Source organism: Monodelphis domestica, chromosome 1, assembly GCF_027887165.1.
Source record: "Monodelphis domestica isolate mMonDom1 chromosome 1, mMonDom1.pri, whole genome shotgun sequence".
Taxonomy (NCBI): Eukaryota; Metazoa; Chordata; class Mammalia; order Didelphimorphia; family Didelphidae; genus Monodelphis; species Monodelphis domestica.
Window position 1 is genome coordinate 316,035,918 of NC_077227.1, and position 24,586 is coordinate 316,060,503.

The 24,586-nt window shown below is 39.6% G+C and overlaps 1 protein-coding gene across 1 annotated transcript in view; it reads right to left on the minus strand.

The window, feature by feature from the left end:
* Positions 1 to 216: 216 nt before the first annotated feature.
* C1H14orf180 (chromosome 1 C14orf180 homolog) overlaps positions 217 to 24,586 on the minus strand; it is a 51,686-nt gene continuing 27,316 nt past the window's right edge. Inside the window, exons 4-7 of the mRNA XM_007473472.2 lie at positions 22,801 to 22,923; positions 15,837 to 15,963; positions 4,811 to 4,837; positions 217 to 1,677 (exon numbers count right to left, since the gene is read on the minus strand). Coding sequence (XP_007473534.1) covers positions 1,475 to 1,677; positions 4,811 to 4,837; positions 15,837 to 15,963; positions 22,801 to 22,818 — 375 coding nt within the window. The 5' untranslated portion in view covers positions 22,819 to 22,923 and the 3' untranslated portion in view covers positions 217 to 1,474. The remainder of the gene's footprint in view (positions 1,678 to 4,810; positions 4,838 to 15,836; positions 15,964 to 22,800; positions 22,924 to 24,586) is intronic.

Here is a 24,586-nt window from a genome sequence, read left to right on the forward strand (position 1 = left end):
AAGGCAATGTTACTTGTATGATCACATAGCTAGTATGCATTTAGAGGTACGACTTGAAACCAGGTCTTCCTGCCTCCAAGGCCATCCATCTCTTGGTCTGCTGTTATGCCCTGACTTCCTTTCACCTTGTATGTACATACGTAGTAATCCACTTAATGCATGAGATTGAGTTAAACTGGAGAAAGGTGACGGATTTGGAAAACAGAATGAAATCTATTCATGGACAAACAAGTGAAACTTTCTTTAATGATTGAGAAAATGATTTGCCCAGCATCCAATGTTCTTTGATAAAAGTTATAGTAACATGAGTCCAATGTGTGATTAATGGAACAGCAGTTTAACCTGGCAGTGTTTGGGCTTCCAAGAATCCTAGAGGAATGTGTGTGTGTGTGTGTGTGTGTGTGTGTGTGTGTGTGTACACAAGTGTACGTGTACATGCACAGATATGTGCATTTGTGTGAGTTTAAGTATACATATCTATGAATAAGAGAAACTTGGGATTCTTAATGGACCGAGCATAAGCTCAAGATGAGTCAACAGAATGACATAGCAATCAGAATGAGAATGCAATTATAGGTTGCATTAAAGGAATCTGAGTGTCCAGGATGAAGGAGGCCATAGTCTGGCTGACCTCTGCCATGGTAAACATGTCTAAAATACCGTATTAATTTCTGGATACCATACATTAGCAAGACACTGAAAAGCTGGAGAGGAAGATGACCCAAATGATGAGGACTGAAGACCATCCTATATGAGGATATGTTCACAGATGTGGGGATATTTAGCCTAGAGAAGGGAAAACTCAGCACATACTCAGGTCACTACATTCAATGACCTGAAGGGGTATTGTGGGAGAGAGGTGTGAGACCTATTCTGTTTGGCCCAGAGGGCAGAACTGGGAGCTAAGGGTGAAAGTTACTGGAGAGGCAGATTTTAGCACAATATAATGAAAAAGTCCCTACCAATTAGAATCGACTCAAAGTGGAATGATTTGTCTCTGAAAGTAGTGAGATCCTCATCACTAGAAGTGTTCAAGTGGAGGCTAGATGAGCACTTATTGGCCCTGTTGTAGAAGGGATTCCTCCAGGTAACTCCAAGTTAAACTTGAGATCACTTCCAGCTCTGAACATCTGGGTGTGTGCTTGTGTGCGTGTGCATGCATATGTATTTTAGTAGTGATTGTGAGAAGTTCTCATACCACTTATGGCTGCCCCTGGAGAACCCAGAAGAACAGGGGCTTGGAGCTTTCTCAGCAGACTCACTGTCGTTTCTCCTTGAACTTGAAAATGCTGCTCAGAAGACCCTTGGCTTTCAGGGACTTCGCTTCAGAGCCCTCCATATTCCAGACTCAGATACCATTCATTGCCTTGGAAGATATGGGGCTGTAGAAGTTGCTTTCCAGAACTGCAGCTGAAGAGATTCCTCAAAATGAGGAAGGTGGAAAATCCACATCTGCACAGGCGCCGGGGCTCTGTCACTGCCTCCCAAACCACTTCCAGAAGGTCACAGCCATGTGTCTCACGCGGAGGAGGAAGAGGAGGAGCCAGGCTCGGAATTCTTCCAGGGCTTTTGAGCCCAGCTTGGCCTGACCACAGTAGAGGCTCAGGGCTAGTCCAAGCAGGATACAAAGGCTGAGGCACAGGAACAGAGAACATCCAGGTGACCACCTGCCTGGGGCTGCAGGTACAGCAGGAGGAGACAGCAACAGAACAGGGTTAGTGTTGGCCCCTTGGCGGGACTCCCTCATCATGCTTGGGGTCCAGCAGAATGAAAACAGAATATGGAAACTTAACTCTGGAAATTCTGTGATGCTGAGGACTGTGACAGTGACTCACCCTCAAGAAAACTTATAGTCTAATTTGAAGAGGTAGACATGGACAGAAATAACCATGATACAAGGAATAATGTATAAAGCTGGAGTTGCCCGAGTCAATCACGGCATCCCCACTTAAAGAAACCAACAAAATTCCATGCCCGATAACTTTGTCAGGTGATAGCAATCCATCAATAACTCATAGGCATGAACAAGCCCGAGACATCTCTATTAAATCAATAAATCAAAGTGTAAAAAGTCCTTGATCAATTTAGAAGACCTTGAAAGCCATTAGATGAAAGGGAGTGAGTTGCAACAAGAAGTACATTGGCATTGGCTGAAAAAATTTGGTCATGCTCTGGAGGAAGCTTATAGAACAGGAAGCCAGTTCAGAAATGGGGACACAAAACTCTGTCAGCATCGACAAGGGGAGAATCTCCAGCCAAGTTCCAGAGAAGAACTGGCTTGGAGGGGAGAAGAAGAGCCCCCAGCCTTGGCCTCTTGTGAACTCTGGGAAACACGGCCACTTCAGTTCCTTGGCCTCCAGGCACATAGGCTAGCATGTTATAGGTAGAACTTGAAGGTAGGCCTTTCCTGATTCTAAAGCCATCTTTCTATCCACATTTCCTGGATGCCTTTCACCTTACATTAATGTCCTACCAGTGTCCCTGGAGCAGTAGCTACTAGTCCTGAAAGACAAACTAGACACACTACAGTGAAGTCCTAAGCTTCTTAACAAGGAGCCCAGGAGAAAAGCTATATGCCAGGATGACAGGGAACTTCATGACTGCTCCTGCTAAAGGGAGAAAAGGACTTACAAGAACCAGAAGCTGTTAGTTACTACTTTGCTAGATATGCTCTCTGAACACGGGCCCCCTTTCCCTTGAATTCTCTGTGCATTTGTGGGAGAGTGCCACAGACTCTGAGGGGATGAGGAGCAGTCTGGGGACCTGATTTGATCATCTGAATTGAGATTGGGGAAGAGCCAAAGTGTAATGAGAAACCTTTGTCCTTGCACAGGTTCTATGTATTTGAGGTGGGTCAGGATTGGTGAGAGGGTTGGGAAAACTTTTCAGAGAAAGGGCATCTGAGGTTGACTTCTGAAGGAAGGGAGGGAATTCAACAAATGTGGATGGTAAATGGAGTCTATGGAGTTCTGAACCCAGTCCTGGTGAGGAAGGGGCAAACATACCTAGGAGAAACTGCATGCCCAAGTAGTGGGAGTTCCTGGGCCCAGTCTAACAGAAAAGTGGAGCCCCTGGTTAATGCTAGCCTTTTGGATAGAGAAGATCAAATATGTAGCCCTCACTGTTTGAAGAGTGGCAAGGAACTATATAATCCCTGGCAATAGAAAGTAAGGGAGCCTGGTTCTTTTGGTTTTTAGACACTGTGGTCTCCAGAAACCCCAAGTTCATTTCCCATTTAGGGGAGTCTAAGCCTATATGTTGATGCCTTCCTAAGTCTGCAGCAAAAGTACCATTCAGCAGAATGCTCTGGGACTGTTTCCCTATTTTGTGTTATTTCCAGGCACAGCGGCTAGCACACAGTAGGTGCTCAATAAATGCTTGGTGAATTAAATTTCTTACCAAGTGAAAGCCAAACCACAGGGAGGGACTAAGTGGGAGTGAGGGGTTGGAAGAGTTCCTACAGAGGCTGCGGGGAAAGGTGAGATTCATCAGAGAGAAAAGAGAATTGTATTTGCCATTATAGGCCATGGTGAGTCTTAGTGTTTTTGTATTTTCTCTTAAGGGATAGAAATAAAAGGCTGTTTTGACTGATATGTGCATTGCTGTTTTGAATAGGAGCAAGGTGTCCTTTTACTCACATCCATGGAGAGCTCAACACAGAGATGGAGACCGAGATAGCCTCCAGGAACTCTGGGTGACACAAGCCAAAGAAAGGGATCTTTATGGAACCACCTCCAAGTCTGAACTTGGTCTTGTATCCCTAGCACCTACCTAGTAAAGCAGGTAGCAGTTTGCAGTTGTTTAATAAATGCTTGCAGAATTAAATGAAGAGGTGAATTTTGGTTTGATTTCAGGAAAACTTCCCCCAGATGAGGGCTGTCTGAAAGTGAACTGAACTTCAAGTGGAGTTTGGAGAATGCCTTATTGGGATATTGCAGAGGGGTTGCCTGTGTAGGTTTAGGTCAGAGGCAAAGGCAGCTGGAGTGGTGCATTGGGGTCAAGAATATCAGTATTTAAATCCAGCCTCTTGAAAGGTCTTGAAATCAAGAATACCAAGAATTTAAATCCAACCTCAGATACTTCCTAGCTGTGTGACCCTGGGTAAGTCACTGAACTTCTGTTTGTCTCAGTTTGCTCACCTGTAAAATCAGGGTGCTAATAACACTACCTCACAGGGTTGCTGTGAGGATTGAAGATGATAACTGTAAAGAGCTTGGCACAGTGCTATATAAATGGCCATTCTCTCCCTTCCGTTTATGTCTGAGTTCTCTAACACACCTGAGACTCCAAGATGCCAATCCTGTGAGATTTCTCTTGAGCTACAAATTGCCTTGTCCCAAGAATTATTGTGGGTAAGCCTTGTCTTCTCATTCACACTATAAATATGTGGGCACAGCCTGTGTACTGATGAGTTAAAAAAAATTCAAATATTAGCCCTGTTACTTCTTGTGTGACCTTGACTATATAATTTTCCCACCCCAGCCCTCCTCTAGAAGGCAAAAGGATTGGATGAGATGGTCTCTGAGGTTCCTTCCTTCTTGCTAGAAACACTATAATTTTGCCTGTCTTCCACAGCACCTATCGCAAGTCTGAGTGAGGATGACTTGGCAGAAGGGGTTTTCCCTTTCCCTAACTCTTGGGCTCCTGAGAGTGTGGGAGCAAAAACCAGGTAGAGAGAAGGGGCAAGATTTCCTCCCAACTTTGGTCTGTGTTCACTGTCTCTGGGGAGCAGCGAGTTTTTGTCTAGAACTTGTCCCAGGACAAAGTCAGGCAGGCAGCGAATTGCACCAGGTAGGGACTCAGCACTTACCTCCAACTGTGTCCACATAGGAGATGTCTAGGAATTCAAACAGAAAACAGGAATGTTAGCACATATCGTACAACAGGGCAATGGAGTCAAAAGAAACAGTCAACATTGAGAGAATCTGGATTGGAATCCCAACTCTGTAACTTACATGACTTTAAGGAAGGTCCCCCGTATGATCACCCCTTTCTTTTTATCGGAAATGAGGGCGTTGGGTTAGATGATTTCTTAGGACCCTTTCAGCCTATATCCTTATAATAGCTACTCTTTTTTTTTTTTAATCCTTACCTTCTGTCTTAGAATTGATACTAAGTACTGGTCCTAAGACAGAAGAATGGTAAGGGCTAGATAACTGGGGTTAAGTGACTTGTCCAAGGTCACACAGTTAGGAAGTGTCTGAGGCCAAATTTGAATCCAGGACCTCCTGTCTCCAGGTCTGATTCTATCCACATTGCCTCCTATTCTTCTTAGAGTATTTTCTTTGTTCAAAAATTTATTTTTGTAACCCAAAATTATTTTTACAAAAAAACATACTTTCTTCACATTGACCCTTTGAGGTAGGGATTGCAAATGCAGTAGGGCCCCCTAATTCATGGTTTTATGAAGTTTCAAGGGAGATCCCCAGAGTAGTGGTCTGCCCCAGAGGCAAACTCTTCTGCTTTCACTTTATTTAGATTTTATTTTTTTGGTGGGAGTTTGGGAGGTTTCAAAGCACCCTGAGTGGAGGGGTAGGAGTGGGGAGAGAGAGCACATATATGGTCAGCAGGTGTTCACTTTTATCCAAGGTTTTATCTATCCAATGTAGATCTTGGAATGTATTCCCTGTCTGCCCCCTCCCCCCAACCTCCCTGCTAAGGTTGTAAAAGTGAGAAAACTAAGGATTATAAATCTGATATGACTACCCCAAGGTCACTCAGATGATGTGTCAGAGCTGGTTGGGATTCCAGTCTCAATTGACTCCAGGACCAGAGGTCATTCTATTATACTAAAGAAAATTTTAATAGCAACAATAATAACACAATACGGTAGACATCTATTAAGCACCTGCTCTATACATAAGATAGTGCTTAAGGCTGGGGAGTTTAGGTCAGACATGGTTCTGGTCCTCAGTTTAGAGTCTATCCAGGAGATAACTCACATTTATGTGGCACTTAAAAGTTTGCTTCACAAAAGTGTTTTTCTCACAAAAACCTTGTATGGTGGCTAATGCCAGTAGTATTCTACCCATTTTAGTTTAGCAGGGCATGTGTAAATCCTTCCTGATTCCAGCAGTCACATATAGTAATGCAGTCCTTGGGTAATTTGGGGATCTCAATGCCACTGAGTACTTCTGGACATTCAGTTCTGATTTAGTGCTGAAGGACTGATGGATTTAGAGATGATTTTTGTCAGTCCTGTATGATTCTTCATGACCCCATTTGGAATTTTATTGGTAAAAATACTGAAGTGGTTTGCCATTTCCTTTTCCAGCTTATTTTACAGATGAGAAAACTGAGACCAACAGGGTGAAGTGACTTGCCCAGGGCCACACGACTCATATGTGTCCGGGGCTGGATTCAAACTGAGGTCTTCCTGACCCAAAGCCCAGGGGAGTGCCCTCTACCTGTCTCACAGAAGAATTTTATGATTGCTTTTGCCTACTCTGATCACTTCTCCTGTGAGATTACTCTCATTTGTCCCTTACCAAAAGTCACTTGCCACTGTTATTAACTTAAAAAAAAAGTATTGTACTTTTTTTAGTTAAAAAACTTTACAATCACATTTTAATTTGGTTCAAGCCTTATTCAGGGGTTGGCCAAATGCCTGGGGAGCTACAAGTTTGACCCTTTCAGTTTAGGTCTTTTGAAGGTAATGTCTTACTTGCTTGTTTGCTTTGGGCCTAATAGTGTATTTTCTCTAAAGAATTTGGGATTATGGAACACCTCAGTGGTGTTTGGAAGCTGAAATCTTTGAAAGGCATTTAGGACCATGGGAATTTAACTGCATTGACTGGTAGCAATGAGTTCAACAGCAGCACTCCAGGGTTCTGATTGAATGAGTGTGATCTTGGAAGGGTCATACCCATTCTTGCCTCTCCCACAGTGAAGCCAAGCACAGGACTCTGCATGCTCAATATATGTTTGTTCAGTAATTAAATGAAAGACCTTTGAAAAATTAAAAGACGGGAAGTAGGGAAACCAGTTGAGAGGTTATTATAGAAGTCTGAATAAGAGCTGCTGAGGGCCTGATCTGAGATTGTAGATATGGAAAGGAGAGGAATGAATGTCTGGGACACTGATTGATGTGGCAGGTGGGAGAATAAAGGCTTGCAGAGAGTAAAATATTATTACAACATTTTGTGTCTAGAAAAGAAGAGGGAAGTTAGGGTGGTGGTGATGGGTTTGATTGGAAAATGAGCTCAATTTCTCAGATTGTTCAATTAATACCCTGGTGTTGGACAATGGCAAATTAATCAACCTTTCTTTCTTTCTTTCTTTCTTTCTTTCTTTCTTTCTTTCTTTCTTTCTTTCTTTCTTTCTTTCTTTCTTTCTTTCTTTCTTTCTTTCTTTCTTTCTTTCTTTCTTTCTTTCTTTCTTTCTTTCTTTCTTCTTTCTTCTTTCTTTCTTTCTTTCTTCCTTCCTTCCTTCCTTCCTTCCTTCCTTCCTTCCTTCCGTCCTTCCTTCCTTCCTTCCTTCCTTCCTTCCTTCCTTCCTTCCTTCCTTCCTTCCTTCCTTCCTTCCTTCCTTCCTTCCTTCCTTCCTTCCTTCCTTTCTTTCTTTCTTTCTTTTCTTTCTTTCTCTTTCTTTCTTTCTTTCTTTCTTTCTTTCTTTCTTTCTTTCTTTCTTTCTTTCTTTCTTTCTTTCTTTCTTTCTTCTTTCTTTCTTTCTTTCTTTCTTTCTTTCTTTCTTTCTTTTCTTTCTTCCTTCCTTCCTTCCTTCCTTCCTTCCTTCCTTCCTATCTTCCTTTCAGTAAAAAAAAAATTATTTTGATTTGACTGAAAGAAATCCAAATATATAAACAAAGGTCTAAGAAAAGGAGCATGAAAGTCTAAAGAAAAAAAGAGATTGTAAATAACTGAATGGGTTTATAAACTCTACCTCACTAGTTGCTGATCTTATTAAAAATGGGTATGTCAAATGTGGCCTCAGACACTTCCTAGTTGTGTGACCCTGGGCAAGTCATTAAACTCTCATTGCCTAGCCCTTGCCATTCTTCTGTCTTAGAAGTGATAATAAGAAAGACATTTATAAGGGTTAAACAAATGGCCATGTTGACTTTAATTCATTCTTTTCTGTTTTCGCAATCTTTTTTGAACTTTTTTGTATGTATCAGATGAATTTGTTGTCTTTATTGCTGCCTTAAATATGTAGTTCTCAATGCATATATAATCTTTTGCTTCTGCCTTTTTCAGTTTATCACTTTATATAAATCTGATATTTCTTTAAGTTGTTCATGTTAATCATTCCTTAGTACACAATAATTTTTCATTTGCATTCATATACCATGATTTGCTCAGCCATTCCACTGGATGGATACTTCATTTGTTTCTAGTATTTTGGCTATGATAAATAGTGCTGGTAGGAATATTTATGTACTGAGAGCTCTTTTTCCTCCTCTGTCAATAATCACTCTGGGGAAGAGTTCCAGGAATGGGATCAATGGGTCAAAAGGGACATGCACTTGAATATCATTATCTTTCTGTATAATTTCTACTCTGTCCTAAAATGTTCTATGAATCTGTAATTCTAGCAGCAGTGAGAGAAACTCTGTTTTTCCTTAGCAATGCTAAGCATGGATTGTGGTCAGTCTGATCGATTTCAGTAAGAGTTCAGAGCTGTTTACATCTGCATTTCACTGAGAAATAGAGATTCTCAACATTTTTCATGCTGAAAATTTTTGTTTCACTCTTTAAGGGAGGGTCTTTTGGATACAGCAAACTTTTGAAGAATGGCTCTAATCTAAAACATTTTTATGAGTTCCTTACCATTTTTGAGTGCTGGACTTTTATCAAAAAAGATTGATGCAAAATTACTTTCCTCCCTTTGTGTTTCTTCCCGATTCTGGATGCACTACTTTTCATTGTCCAAAGGATTTTTATTTTTATATAATAAAATTTATTTATTTAAGCTCATAAAATTTCTTCTAACTCATAACTTAAAAATTTAACTATTTTCACAGTTGTGAAAATATATAACATATATTCCAAATATATATTATACAATATATACACATAAATATAAATGTATATGTATACACATATATATAGCTTAAAAAAGTGATGTATGTTCATCTCTATGTTTCACATTTAATTCATTGATCCATCTGGAATTTATTGAAGTTTATGATAGGAGATTTTGGGTCCCCTTTTTTGTTTTTTGTTTTGGTCAGACTACTAACCTATTTCCCTACCACGTTTAACTGAATAATTTGTAGCTAGCACTCATATAGGCATTGTAAGCTTTACAAAGTGCTTTATGTATATTAACTCAGTTGATTCTCAAAGCAACCTGGTAAAGTTAGTGTTAATATCATTCTCCTTTTACAGATGAGAAAACTGAGGCTGAGAGGTTAAGTGACTTGCCCAGAGTCACACTACTAGGAAGTTGTCTGAAGCAGAATTCAAATTTGAGTCTTCCTCACTCCAAGTCCAAAGCTCTATCAATTGTGCCACCTAGCTGCATAATTTAAATGAAACCGGGATAACAGAAAATTAGGTGAAACAGTTTTCAATAGGAGCAGTTAAGTGGTGCTGTACCTGGAACAAGGAAGATTCATCTTTCTGAGTTCAAATTCAGCCTAGACACTATTATCTATGACCCTGGGCATTTAACTGTTTGCCTTAGTTTCTTCATCTGTAAAAAATGAACTAGAGAAGGAAATGGCAAACCACTCCAGTATCTCTGCCAAGAACCCCCCAAATGGAGTCATAAAAAGTCAGACAAGATTGAAACAATTGAGCAACAAAATATGTGCCTCTACCTCCCTTTCTTTTTCCTTAATTGCCTTTGATATACTTAAATTGTCATTCTCTTTCATGTTATCATGCTTAATTCTTAGATATGTTGCTATTTAGATTATTTTTTAATGATTTTGATTGAATTGATTAAACATTCATTTGGAAGTATTATCACCAATACACTATTAAGTCAGCCTAAGAACACTTATCATCTTCCTAATTATGTAGTCCTCTTTTTATGTCTATAAAAGTTTATTTTATAATTGAGTTTAAGATATATGCATGTGTGTTTATTTGCTCATACTTAAAACACTTCATTGCAATTTCAAATTATATTTTTATCACATTTTTCTTGATGTTAATCAGTGAGCTATTGAAATACTGCTGATTTCCATGTGTTTGTCTTAAATCCTATTACTTTGCTTATATTTTCATGTTATTTCAATTAATATTGTTGTTTATTTTATTGGTTATCGAAATAAATTACCAAGTCATTTGCCAAATAGAGACATTTTTTATTTCTCTGTGTCAAAGACTAATCCTTACTTTACTTACTGCTATTTCCAGCATTTCTAGGATTATGTTGATTAATACTTGTGAACTTGTGTTATTCCGATTAACGTTCTAATATTTAAGTACCCTTGTTACTTCCTATAAGTCCCGCTTGATCATGATGAATAAGTTGTGGACATATCATATTTGACAGGAACTTATTTAATATTTTTCTATATATACTGATCCATAGTTTTTTCCCCCTCTGCCATATTATTCCCTGCTTTGTATATTAAAGCCACATCTGTTTCTCAAAAAAGAATTAGATAGTGACATCTTTTCTTAATTTTTTTGAAAAACTTGTGATAAAAAACTTGTTTTCTGAAAGCTAGAATTCACTCATGAATATATTAGGTTCTGGTGTTTTCATTTTTGTTTTTCCTATGTCACATTTCATTAATGGCCCATTTGGTTAATTTTTCTAATACTGATTTGCTAACTTAATTTATTTTGTATATTTGAGTATTTTACATTTTTGTAGCTATTCACTCATTGTTTTTACATTCTTTTTTTGGCCATATAATACAGCATAATATTCTGTTTCCTTTTTTATGACTTGTTATGATTTCTCCTTTATTGTTTTTTATTCTGTTCAACTTCTTTTGTCTTCTTTGTTAATATGTGTAATAGTTTAGAGTTTAGCAATTTAAATGCTTTTAAAATTATTTTTATTAAATTGGCTTTCTTATTTAAATTTTGTTAATTCACATTTGACCTTAATTAAAGATTTTCTTTAATGTCCATTTTAGGTGTATTAATTTGTGATGCTCTAATTTTTTTTAAACTGAAAAGACTTCATTAATCTTCTCTTTCTCTCTCATTAATAGGCAAATAAATTATCTTGGAATTACTTCAACTGCATTCCATAAATTTTGGTTTGCTGCATTATCATACATATATGCCCATATTTTTCTATAATCTGGTCTTTCCAGTCATTCTTAAGCAAGACATTTTTACTTGTTAATCTCTATTTGAACCTATATCTTTTGGTCATGTGTTCTGTGTAAATGAATAATAGCTATCCTTTATGTAATATTTACTATGTGTCAGGCACTGTGCTAATAAGCACTTTATACTTGTTATTTCATTTAATATTTACAACAACTCTGTGTGGTAGGTGCTATTATTAAACCCATTTTGCAGATGAGGAAACTAAGGTGAAGAGAGTTTAAGTGACTTGATCAGGGTCATGCAGCTAGAAAGTATCTGAGGATTGAGTTGAATTCAGGTCTTCTTGACTTTAGGCTCTACCTACTGAACCACTTAGCACCCAGATACTTCCTGTGACAAATACTGGAAAACTCTGACACAACTTTCAATCCAGATATTCCCCTAAACACACTCACAGCATTAAACCTAATTTCTGGATAGGTTCATTTGTCCCCATTAGTAAGTTTCTTAAGGATTGTTCAGTCGTGTCTGGCTCTTCATGACCCCATGTAGGGTTTTCTTGGCAAAGAGACTGGAGTAGCTTGCCATTTCCTTCTCCAGCTCATGTTATGGCTGAGGAGCTGAGCAAACAGGTGACAGACAGTCTTGTTTTATGAAATCCCCAATTAACCCTCGTCCCATGAGAACTTGCTTTCAATAAACCCACTGGCTCACCTTAGTTCCAGAGTGGACAATACACCACCAAGCACCTTAGATAGAATGAAATAACTATTTTCTTCTTAATTTCTTTTAATGTATGTAGGCTGTTCCCAGGTATTCTAACCTTCCTCTTTGGTTATACTCCTCAAGGTATAAATAGACCTTAGTTTGATGGAAATTCCAATTATTGGTGTCTTTATGGAGCCAGTGTTCACAGAGCTCCCAGAGCAATGACTCTGGGTGGTGACCATATGATCACAGTCTCTCTTATCCTAATTGAAGATGTCTTCTATTTTAACTACTTTGGTAGTTTTTGTATGTTCCCCCCCCTCCCCCAGGTTGACACAGGATTAAGGGACTTACCTAGGGTAACACAGCAAGTAAGTGCCTGAGGCCAGATTTGAACTCATTCATGAATGTGTGTCTTCCTGATTCCAAGTTCAGTACTCTAATTACTTGCCACCTAGCTGCTCCTTCCTTAAGGGTAGGACTCCCCCCCCCCCCCATCTCATAGTATCCTAGGGACTTTGAATTATATATGACACAATAAGCATCCCAATGCATATTGATTTGCTTATTATTGTCATTAAAATTTTCTTTTTAGTGTTTATCTCCCTTCCTTCTCCCCACCAGTTCCCTCTTCAAACACAAACACCCCAACACATTTACAAAGCACTAACTTCACTTTCTGGCTAGGTTTAATTCACTGTTTTTTGTTTTTTCTTTATAGCAGCAGCCAAATAGTAAATACTTAATGTTTGTTGCCTGACATTTCTTTGTTTTCAAAGGTGTTTAACATTACCCACTCTCCCCTCTTTCTCCCAATCTTTTAAAATCAGGATTTGTGACCTTGATAATCAAAACTTTCCTCTTCATGACTCTCTATTTACTTTTGTTATTTGTAATTTTAAGTTTAGAAATATTTTTTGTTGGCTAACCAATCTCCCCCATACCAGGCGTACATTTATGACCTTTAATTGCCAATTCAAAAGACCTTGCTGTGAGCATTTGCAAATTTGTGAAAATCCTTTGTTGTCTGGACCATCCCATGTGATGGTTCCAGGGTAGGAACCATGCCAATATTCTGGTCATTCTGAAGTACTTTTAGATACCTCATCCCCCAACAACACAACTGTAGATTTCCCATCCTCTCTAGCCACATAAGTGTTGCTATTTCTGTACAACATTTACATGTTCCCCTTTCTGAATCTGTGCTCCTATCCCATGAGACCATATCAGACTCTAACAATTCCTCTGAATTTTTGTTTCCTTTGAGCATGAACGATAATTCTTTCCCATCCTGTTCTGTTCCTCTGCCCCATGAGATAATTTCAGGTCATCACACGACTATTGTTATTTTGCTAACCCCATATAACATTTACACAGAGTCCCCTTCTAGTGATTTACTGATTCAGAATTTTACTTCATGGTCACCAGTGATTTGCATTTCAAATATGGTCTCTCCAGGAATTATAGTACCTGGAGGCTTGTTCCTGGATTGATTTGCATATGAAAGGCATCAGCCAGTCTTTTTACTTTAGAAACTTGGAAATGTTGTGGGGAATCAAACATATGTTGTTTATCTTTGAATATATTTCTTAGTTTAATTCAGTAGAAGATTCACAGAAGAAGTTCAATTTTCTCTACTTTTTATAAATCATGTTCCAGCTTTTTCTCTGTTTTCTCATGATGGGTGAATAATCCTGTGAAATTCAAATTGGGGTACCTTTGATGGTTGAGGACAATGTGTGTTGGGGTGAGTTGAAGCTGACTTTTCTCTCTAAGGAAGTCTGGTGAATTCTATCCATCTATAGTTGTCTTTAAAACTTGTTATTTCTGGGGACTTTTCTGAAGCAGTTTTATGAAAAACAGTGGTTAGACTATTTCTTTTCATTTTCAGGTAATCTAATGGCAAATTCTCTCTCTAGGCTGTCTCCCAGTTTCATTTTTGCTTCTAAAGCCATCAAGCCTTCTTCCAGTTGAGTTATCCTTTGACCTTGTTTGGTTTCACGCTCTGCTACTTCTAATTTGCCTTCCAGCAAGAGAATTTCATTTCCCATTGATCCCATTTCTTTATTTAAAATTCTCACTGCTTTTTCTATGTAGCCGTCTTTTGCTATCAGTTTGTTTCATTTTTATTGATGATAGAACTCACATTACAAATAATAGATCTTTCTTACAGATGCCAAAACAATTGTTACTTCCCTTTAAAGTGATTATTATCCAATCTTGGGTTGTTTGCTTTTTTTTTTGGTATTAGATCAAGCTTCATTTCTTGGGTTGACTGTTGAAGCTAATCTGCTATCTTTTTCTTCCTCTCTAGTGACTTTCTCTTTAGAAAAGGAAATATGATGCACTTTACACACCTCCGGATTTGAGGAGAGATCTAAATTTGAATCTGGATTCTACTCTTTGATATTTGTTGGACCATGAGCAAGTCTTTAACCTCGATGGGCTTCAGTTACCTCCTATATAAAACATTAGACTAAATCAAGGGTTTGCAGTCTGAGGTCTATGAATTTGCTTTTATAATATTTTGATAACTATATTTCAATGTAATTGGTTTCCTTTGTAATCTTATTTTATTTTATGTTTTTAAAAACGTGATTCTGAGAGAGGGTTCATAGTTATACTTCATCAGACCACTAAATGGTCATGACATAAAAAAGGTAAAGAACCTCAAAACTAGAAAATCTCTAGGGACTCTTTCAGTTCTAAGTCTTAGGTCCCTATGGACTAATACCCAATATGTGCTCATCATGGAGACAAGTAGGATTGAGCCCTGAGCTTAGGGTTAGGAAAACCAGAGTTCAAATCTCACCTGTCAGACATCTGTAAAGGAGGGAGTTGGATTAAAGTCTCTTCCAGGTCTAAATCAAATTTGTGGCTTGTCTCAAGGTTTCAGTGTTGATGTTCAAGGACAATGATGGTCTAGTGCTTTGCTAGCTGTCCTCATCTAGCTGTCTCTTTGAGGGAAGATACTGTGTTTTAGATAGGATTATAAGACCAGAGATTTAGAACAAGTAATTTCCCCTTAATGGTTTAGATTGAATTTTACCATGACAGAGGGCCACTGTTAGAGTTGGCCATCACTGGCATTGTACACGACATAAATATTATTTTGACAATTTAAATTTCTTGGTTTTATTGAGAAATATCACAGGGTAATAAAAATAAAATATGGGCAACGAGGTGATGCAGTGGATAGAGAGCACAGGACCTGGCATCAGGAAGACCTGAGTTCAAATCCATTCTCAGACACTAGCTATATTATCCTGGGCAAATGATTTGACCTTATTTCCCTCAATTTTCTTGTCTGTAAAATGAACTGAAGGAAATAACAAACCACTCCAATATCTTTGTCAAGTAAACCTCATATGAGGTCATGAAGAGTTGGACACAACTTAATGACTGAGCAACAGCAACAACAAGCTCAGTGTGAAGGATGAGATATTGGCTTAGGAGTTGAATTCTTCTAGTTCTTGCTCCAACACTGGTGCAATGTGACACTGGATAAGTCACTTCTTCTTGCTGGCCCTCAGTTTTGCCATCTGTCAAATGGTGATAATAATATTTGCCCTGATTTCGATTAGAGTTGTTGTGGAGATCAAAGGAGAATGTGCTTGAAAACGTTTTAAGCTGTATAGAGCTCTGAACATGGAAGATGGTAGTATTATTAGGTTTTTAGAAAAAAATAGGATTCCTCTTCATTTTAGAGGTGCAAGAGGGGTTAATTTGACTAATAACATTAATAAATGATCAAAGTGGAAACTAACAACATAACTAAAGCTATGCAAATGGACCATATGGCCCCATCTACAAGAAGAGAAGACAAAAGAGGGCAGTAGTGGAAAAAATATTGGATATGAAGTACAAAAATCTGGAGTCCTTCTCCTTCTCCCATTGCCTCCTGTAGGCCCATACCAGCGCCCACGTCCACTCCTGCATACATACCATGCACAGCCATCTCCTCCGGCTCTTGGAAGCGGACTCGCCTCTCGGCTCTTCTCCTGTCACCTGGTATGGGGCACTCTGGTGGTTTCCGTCTCAGGATGGAAGGTGGGCACTTACAACAACCAGTCTGTAAGAGTGATAACTTTAATCAATTAATGAATAAATTATCACTTATTAAATATCTACCATATGCCAGGAATTGTGCTTGGCATTTGAGATTCAAAAATGAAATATTCTTTATCCTCTTGGAGCTTATAATCTACTGGGGCAAGATATGTGTATGCATGCATGTATGAGTGTATATATATACATATATATACACAAAATTTATTCAAAATTAATCCAAGGTAATTTTTTGGGGGGAAGGAGGCCTTAGGATCTAGGGGTATTCAACAAAAGCTATCCTGTAGAAGGTGATACTTGAGCTGAGTTGTGAAAGAAATTAGGGATTTTTTTTTAACTCTTACCTTCCATTTTATTTTTTATTTTTATTTTTTAAAAACCCTTATCTTTCCAATTTGGAACTATGCCCAAAGGGCATTAAAAGACTGCACTTTGATCCAGCCATAGCACTGCTGGGTTTGTACCCCAAAAAGATAATAAGGAAAAAGACATGTACAAAAATATTCATAGCTGCGCTCCTTGTGGTGGCAAAAAATTGGAAAATGAGGGCATGCCCTTCAGTTGGGGAATGGCTGAACAAATTGTGGTATATGTTGGTGATGGAATACTATTGTGCTAAAAGGAATAATAAACTGGAGGAATTCCATGGAGACTGGAACGACCTCCAGGAAGTGATGCAGAGTGAGAGGAGCAGAACCAGGAAAACACTGTACACAGAGACTGATACACTGTGGTACAATCAAATGTAATAGACTTCTCTACTAGCAGCAATGCAATGATCCAGGACAATTTGAGGGATTTATGAGAAAAAATAATATCCACATTCAGAGGAAGAATTGTGGGAGTAGAAATGCAGAAGAAAAACACATAATCAATCCCATGGTTCAATGGGGATACGATTGGGGATGTTGACTTTAAATAATCACTCAATTGCAAATATTGATAATATAGAAATAGGTTTGATAAAAGATACATGTAAAATCCAGTGTAATTGCTCATTGGCTCCAGGAGGAGGAAGGGAGGAGGGGAGGGAGAGAACATGAATCATGTAACCATGGAAAAATATTCTAAATTAAATAAATAAATAAACAAAACAAAAAAACCCTTACCTTTCGTCTTGGAATCAATACTCTCTATTGGTTCCAAGGCAGAAGAATGGTAAGGGCTAGGCAATGGGGGTCAAGTGACTTGCCCAGGGTAACACAGCTAGGAAGTGTCTGAGGCCACATTTGAACCCAGGACCTCCTATCTCTAGGCCTGGCTCTCAATCCACTGAGCCACCCAGCTTCCCCCTGAAATTAGGAATTTTAAGAAATTGAGAAGTGAACAGGAAGTACATTACAGGCACCTGTTACAGCATATATAAAGGTACAGAGAGAGGGAATGGATTGCTATATTTAAGGAAAAGCAAGAAGACCAGCCTGGCTGAATGTTAAAGTCTCTGAAGAGAAGGGAGGTTGGATCTTGTCTACCCAGTACCTTGCTCTGCAGTTAGGGAAGTACAAGAGACAAAGAGCATGATGGACAGTAGAAAAAATCCTGAGCTTGAAGTCAAGGGACCAGGGTCTGAAACCCACTTGTAGGTTATTTATTCTAACACTGTGGTTTTGGTTAGTTAATAAATGTTTATTAAGCACTTACTGTGCATTAGCACCCAGGGGCAGCTAGGTGGTGCACTGGATAGAACCCCAGGCCTGGACTTGGCAATAACTGAGTTCAAATATGGTCTCAGATTTGGGTATGATCCTGAGCAAGTTGCTTAAGCCTGTTTGCCTCAGTTTCCTCATCTGTAAATTGAACCAGAGAAGGAGATGGCAAACCACTTTATTATTTCTGCCATGAACACCCTCAAAGGGGGATCACAAAGAGCTGGGCATGTGTGAAACAACTGAACAGTGACAAAAATGTGCCAGGCAATGTACTAAGCTCTGAGGATATGAAGCAAGAGAAAGTCCTTGGCCTTAAGGAGGTCACAGTCTAATGGGGGAGACAGCACACAAACAACTGTGTACAAATAAGCTTCCACCAGCAGGCTATTGCAACAGTTCCAATAACTTCCCTGGAATAAGAAACTCCTGATGAGAAAACTCCTTCCACCGGGTCTGAAGATGAAATACATCCCCTACCAGGGAGGTGATGGACTTCCCATGAAGGAGTCATACATTTGGGACATGGCCAATATGGGGATTTGTTTTTTGTACACTTACTTATGCATGTATCTGGTATGGAATAGTTCAGTGATGGTGGTAGTGGTGATGGAGACACTAAATGTTTGTTTTTAAAAAAAGTTTTTGGGGTGATCAGGTAGCACAGTGGATAGAGCCCCAGGCCTGGATTCAGGAGTCGTTGGGTTCCAATCTGGCCTTAGATATTTCCTAGCTAGGCAATTCTCTTAAGCCTAGCTGCCTACTTCTTACCATCTTGGCATGGACACAGCATTAATTCTACAATAGAACGTTAAGGGTTTTTGTTTGTTTGTTTGTTTTTAAAGGGAACTTCCTCTACCAATAGAGTTCAGTATGCCTCCTGAATTTAGAATCTTAGAGGGTTTCCAGGAGTACTGAGAGGATATATATGACACCTCTAAGATCAAACAACTAGTCTACATTCAAGAGAGGAAATAAAAACCAAGTTTTCCTCACTTTGAAGTTTAAGTCATTTTTCAGTCATGTATGATGGACTCTCTGGGGGTTTCTTGGCAAAGATACTAGAGTGGTTTGTCATCTCCTTCTCCAGCTCATTTTACAGGTGAGGAAACTGAGGCCAGCAAGCTTGTGTGACTACCTCAGAGTCACGAAGCTTGTAAGTGTTTAAGGCCAAATTTGAACTCAAGCAGAGGAGTTTTCCTGACTCTAGGCTTGGCTCTCTATCCATTGTACCACCTACCTGCACCAATTGTGAGGGTAACTCTCTTGGCAAATCACATAACTTCCCTGGACCTCTGTTTTCTCCTAATTAAAACAAGGAAGTTGGAGTGGTTACCCTCTGAATCCAACAATCCTAGGGAATCCTTTGTTCTTGAATACTCCCTAGGCCTAGCCTGGGTGGCTAAGGTACCCCATGGGTCCTTGAGGCCAACCTAAGTCGTCTTTTCCCTTTCTGGTCCAATATTGGTCCTTTCTCGACTCTGATGGGTCATAACATTGGGTAGGACTCAGACTCTTTTTCCACCTCCATCCTTTCTCCTCATGGGACACATTTAGGTCTAAACACCCATAGCCTCACCCCAAAGCAGACTTTCTCCTGCGTGTGACTGAGAATTACAGAATACAAGCTAGAGGGGGCTTCAGAGGGCAGACCAAGAAGCCTACCTTCTCTGGGTTTCCTCTAAGTGGGCATAGGATGGGAAATCTGCAGAGACCAATTTCAGTTCAACACAAGGAAAACCTTTCTACCAATCCACATTGTCAAACTGCAGAATGGGCTATAAGAGGAGGTAGGGAGTTCCTTGCCAATGGAAGTCAGGCTTCCTGATCACTTGCTGGGAATGTTGGAGAGACAAATGCCATTCAAATACAGTTTGGAGAATTGTGTTATCATGACATGAGTCTTCATTTAAAGTCAGATGCCTCAAAGTCAGAAGAATTTGGTTCAACTCTTGGCCTCCAGGCCTTGAGCAACAATGGTGAAAATACCAGTCTCAGAATCACAAATGTCAGGAAGGGTCAAGTTCTCAATTAGCCATTTAGCAGTCATATGACTTTAGGTCAGTTATTTATCATCTTCCTGAGTTCAAATCTGGCCTCAGACACTTATTAGCTGCTTGACTCTAGAAGTCACTTAACCCTGTCTGGCCTCAGTTTCCTCATTTGTCAAATGAGCTGGAGAAGGAAATGGCAAAACACTTCAGTGTCTTTGCTAAGAAAACTCCAATTGGGGTCACAAAGAGTTGGACATGACTGAAAATGATTGAAGGACAAAAAAGGTTTCAGTAATACCTTTCTTCAGTCTCTTTATTCCTTTAAGTCTCTTTGAACCTCAATTACCTCATATGAAAAATGGGGATAAAAACAGCCACATCACTGCATGGGACTGTTATAAGGAATAAATAAAATGATGTATGTAAAGTGCTGTATAAATGTGAGATATTATGATGTTAATGAGCTCTGAGGTCCCTTCCCTTTTAGGTCTGAGAGTCTAGGAAGCTCCTAGGGATTTGTTAGAGCTTCTTAGAAGAGCAAATGAGAAGATGTAGTCTTCCCCCAAGCCTCAGGCATAGATGAGAGAACTGCCTAGGGATGGTGAGGGAGGGAGGGAACTGACTCTTGATGCTGATGTGTGCTGAAATGTCCCACAAACCCTGCAATACAATCAAAAGAACAGAGAAACAATAGCATGTCGATTAGACTGGGGCCTCCAAGCAAAGGGGCCTTAGTGATAGCATTTTCATCCTCATGGTACTTGAGGCTCAGAGAAGGAAGAAACTTGACAATGGTGTGAAATTTAGACAAACTCTACCATACTTATTCTTTAGAATTTTAGCCACCAGGAATGTAGACACCTTCACTTAAGGATTTAGTGTGGGGGAGGAAGGTCTATGACCCACATGTGCTAGCAAGTCAGAAACAACTGACTGCCCCCTGGGCAGTCCAAAGCCAAGTTTAAGCCACCATTGGTACACCTTAAGGTGGAAGGAAGGCACAGGAAGTGATGCAAGGAACTGCCTTCAAATTTCGTGGTCACTTCCTGTGAGGGGGTCTTCACCTTGGAACTTGACCATGGAGGAACTGGGGCTGGAGATCTCAGACTGCTTCCCTTTGGACTGTCACATGGTGAGTGAAAAGGCTGACTTTCTGGAGGCACTAGCAGATATCTCTCTGTTTCTCTTTCTCTCATTTCCTTAATTTCTTCCCTCTATTTTGTAAATAAACTTCCATAAAAGCCATTTTGACTTGAGTAATTCATTGGGATTTAGTAATTAAATCCCTGGTGACCAACTCTCAAATATTTAGTTCAACCATTATTTTTACCCCTTACAATGGCCACACAGCTCTGGATCTATAGTTGTTCCTTTATGACAGAGAAGTTGAGGGGTCATTTTATGGAGATGAAATCTATGATCCTGAGAGAGGATGGGACTTGTCTCAGGTCATGCAAAGGACTGAAATAAGCCTGATAACTTAAAACCCAAGCCTTATGATAAAAAAAATCATGACTTTTCCAACTGTAACTCTCTTTTCCCCCCAAATGATTAAGTTGGACTATCACCAACTTAATGGAAAATAGACCATTGGAATTAGAGGTCAATCAATAAACATTTATTAAGCATCTATTATATATATACCAAGTACTGCAGTCAGTATTGGGGATACAAAGAAAGAGAAAAAAAACATTTTAGCTCTCAAGGATCTCAGAGTCTAATGGGGGAGGTAATGTACAAATAATTATGTACGAATAAGATATAGCCAGAATAAATAGGAAATTTAGGCCATTTAGTTCAATTCTTTCATTTTTCCAGAGGAGAAACTGGAAGGCCAAAGTGAGGAAGGGAACTGACCAAGTTGGGAGAGCTGAGATGTGAGCTAATTCCCTTTAATCCACTCAGACAATCCTGTTTAAATTCAGTTGACTCTATTGCTTGGGTTGTATGAAGCTGGAGGGGTCCTCCTTGCCCCTGTAATTCAATTCATGTCTTTGAAATTAGGACACCATGGTATTCTCTTCTGTTCTTTTTCCTTCCCCCTACTTCTCCATCCTTTCCCCAATATCACTGATCTTAAATGTCAGAATGACTAAATATATGGCGCTCATAGAAGGATGACAGATCTCTCTGCCAGAGCTTGTATTTCACCTTTTCGTTCCCCTCCTTCCCTCTGCCCATCTCTTACCCCTTTCTGTTCACAGCAGCCTCTGACACTGGGTCCATTATTTTAGCAATTAAGGGAAGGTTTGGCTTAACTCTCCTCAGAGGTGTCACCCTTAGTGCTGGGAGCTCAGCTCCTGCCTGATTTACAGTACTAGAGTTTAAAAGCTCCCAGGCTGTTACTTCAGCCCAATTCTCTCCATGTGCATTAAAACTAACTGCCTTGCCGCAAGGCAGAACCTATCTGGTGGAGGTGATTCACAGAATCATAAAATCATAGAATCCAAGAACCCAAAGGGGCTTCATTGGGCACCTGGTCCAAACTCCCTTCAAGGGCAGAAATCCCCTTGACAAATGTTTTGACAAGAGATCAGCCACCTTCTGAACACTTTTGGTGACATGGAAACTCATGGCCTCTAGAAGCTATTTACTCCATTACTGGGTAGCACTGATAGATAGTTCATGAAACTAGCATTTTTTTAAAACCCTTACCTTCCATCTTGGAGTCAATACTGTGTATTAGCTCCAAGGCAGAAGAGTGGTAAGGGCTAAGCAATGGGGGTCAAGTGACTTGCCCAGGGTCACACAGCTGGGAAGTATCTGAGGCCAGATTTGAACTCAGGACTCTAGGTTTGGCCCTCTACCCACTAAGCTACCCTAGCTGCCTCCACTACTCTTTCTATTTAACATATCTGACTTACTTCCATTATTCTTCTGAAAGATGCCAAACAACCTTAAAATACCTTTAATATTTAGATACTTGAAGGTCACTGTGGTATCCTTGTTAGATTTTGACCCCTCTCCGTCTTAGTTATCCTCCTTTCTTAGGGAATAAGGAACTTGATTTCTGATCTCTAGGTCTCTGTTTATACTGGCCCCTTTGTTTGGAATTCTTTCTATTTGTTTAAATCATTCCTAATTCATCTTATTGAAAGCTGAGTACTCACTTGTTCATACTATGGAGGAAATGCTTGCTCAGGTACAGACACTTGCTGAGGTCCCTTCTAGACCTAAGAGACCCTGGCCTGGACTCCTTACCTGGTCTTTTTCATGCATTGGTGTAACTGAATCTTGTGTGTTCTCATGCTGTCCGAAGCTGATGCCGTGCCTTGGGCCTGGATCTTTGCCAGACCTGCTCCTGAAAGCTCCAGGTTGTGAGTCCTCACATTTTGGAAAAGGAGAAAAGAAGGACATTAATAAAGTTACTTATTAATTTTAAAATCCTTACCTTCTTAGTATCAGTTCTCAGATAGAAGAACAGCAAGGGCTAGGCACTTGGAGGTAAGTGATTTGCTCAGGATAGAAGTGTCTGAGGCCAGATTTGAACCTAGGTCCTCCCGTCTCTAGGTCTGGCTCTCAATCCACTGAGCCACCCAGCTGCCCCTACCCAGGATTTATTTTTTTTTTCCCTTCACATCAATGTTTCTCAACTTAGAATATCTCCCTTTAGACCAAACCCAAGGAACAGTCCTTGGTGTAGGATGTCTGGAGTTTTAAGGCTCCCCAGGAGTGGGGTGAAACTGATTGATAACAAAAAAAGGGGGGAGACTAACTGAGTATGAGGGCCTTTAGACCCTCCCTCTGCCCCCTTACTTCTAATTCTCTGAAAAGTAGGTGTGGTTTCCATCTGTCCAAGATAAAGTGGGCGATAACAAGGGGATCTCATTTACTCCTTCGATTTCCTTACTCTCTGGATTCTGGGTATTTTGGCTTTCCCCAAACTTGGAACTCTCTCCTTTCTTATTTCTCCTTTGTGGCTTCCTTCAAGTCTCAGCTAAATTTAGTCCCATCTTCTACAAGAATCCTTTCTTAGCCTTCTTTATGTACAACATATCCTGTATATACCTTGTTGGTAAAAAGTTGTTTGCATATTGTCTCTCTCATTTTGACTATGAGCACCTAAACAAGCATTATGCATTCCCACCACTTAGCCCAATGGCCCACATAGAGTTGGCTACTGAATGAATATTCAGTGGGAAAATTTCTATAACAGGCTTCATAATGGGAGGCCATCCAGGCTCTTCTCAGGTATCCAAGGTGAAAGATGGAGCATTCCATTGTCCAACAGCTTTGATTACTAGGAATAATAAAAATCTATTATGTCTGCACAAAGTACTTTTCTCACAATATCCCTGTGAAGTAGGTTGTGCTATTACCATTATCCTCATTTTACAGATGTGGAAACTGATGCCAAGAATGGTTAAAGAACGTGTCCTAGTTAGGAAGTAGTGAAGCCAGGATTCAATTTGCGTTTTGTATTCCAACTCCAGCTCCTCTATACAACAATCTAACACAAATTTTTTATTCTATCTAGTCAAAATCCACAGGTTGGTAGTGTATTAGATAAGAGCACTAGGTTTGAAATCAGGAAGACTCATCTTCATGAGTTCAAAACCAACCTGAGACACTTATTAGATGTGTGACTCTGGGCAAGTCACTTAAACCTGTTTGCCTTGGTTTCCTCATCTGTCAAACGGACTAGAGAAGGAAATAGCAAACTGCCCCAGTTTCTGGGTCAAGAAAATCCCAAATGGAGTCACAAACAGTCAGCCATAACTGAAATTCCCAAACAATAAGAACAAAACCAAAATCTATCTCCCATAATTTCTAGTTCTGTCCTCTGGGGCCACATAGACAAAATTCATTTTCCTTTCCATGAAAACCATTTATCTACTTGAAAAAAGCTATGTTAGTCCTCTCCAGTCCCCCTTCCTCCACCAATATTTTTCTTATTTTAGGTTAAAACTCTCTACTTCAACAAATCATCATTTTTCCATCTTTTCTAAACATAATCAAACATTATCTAGTTTGTAAACATAATTCC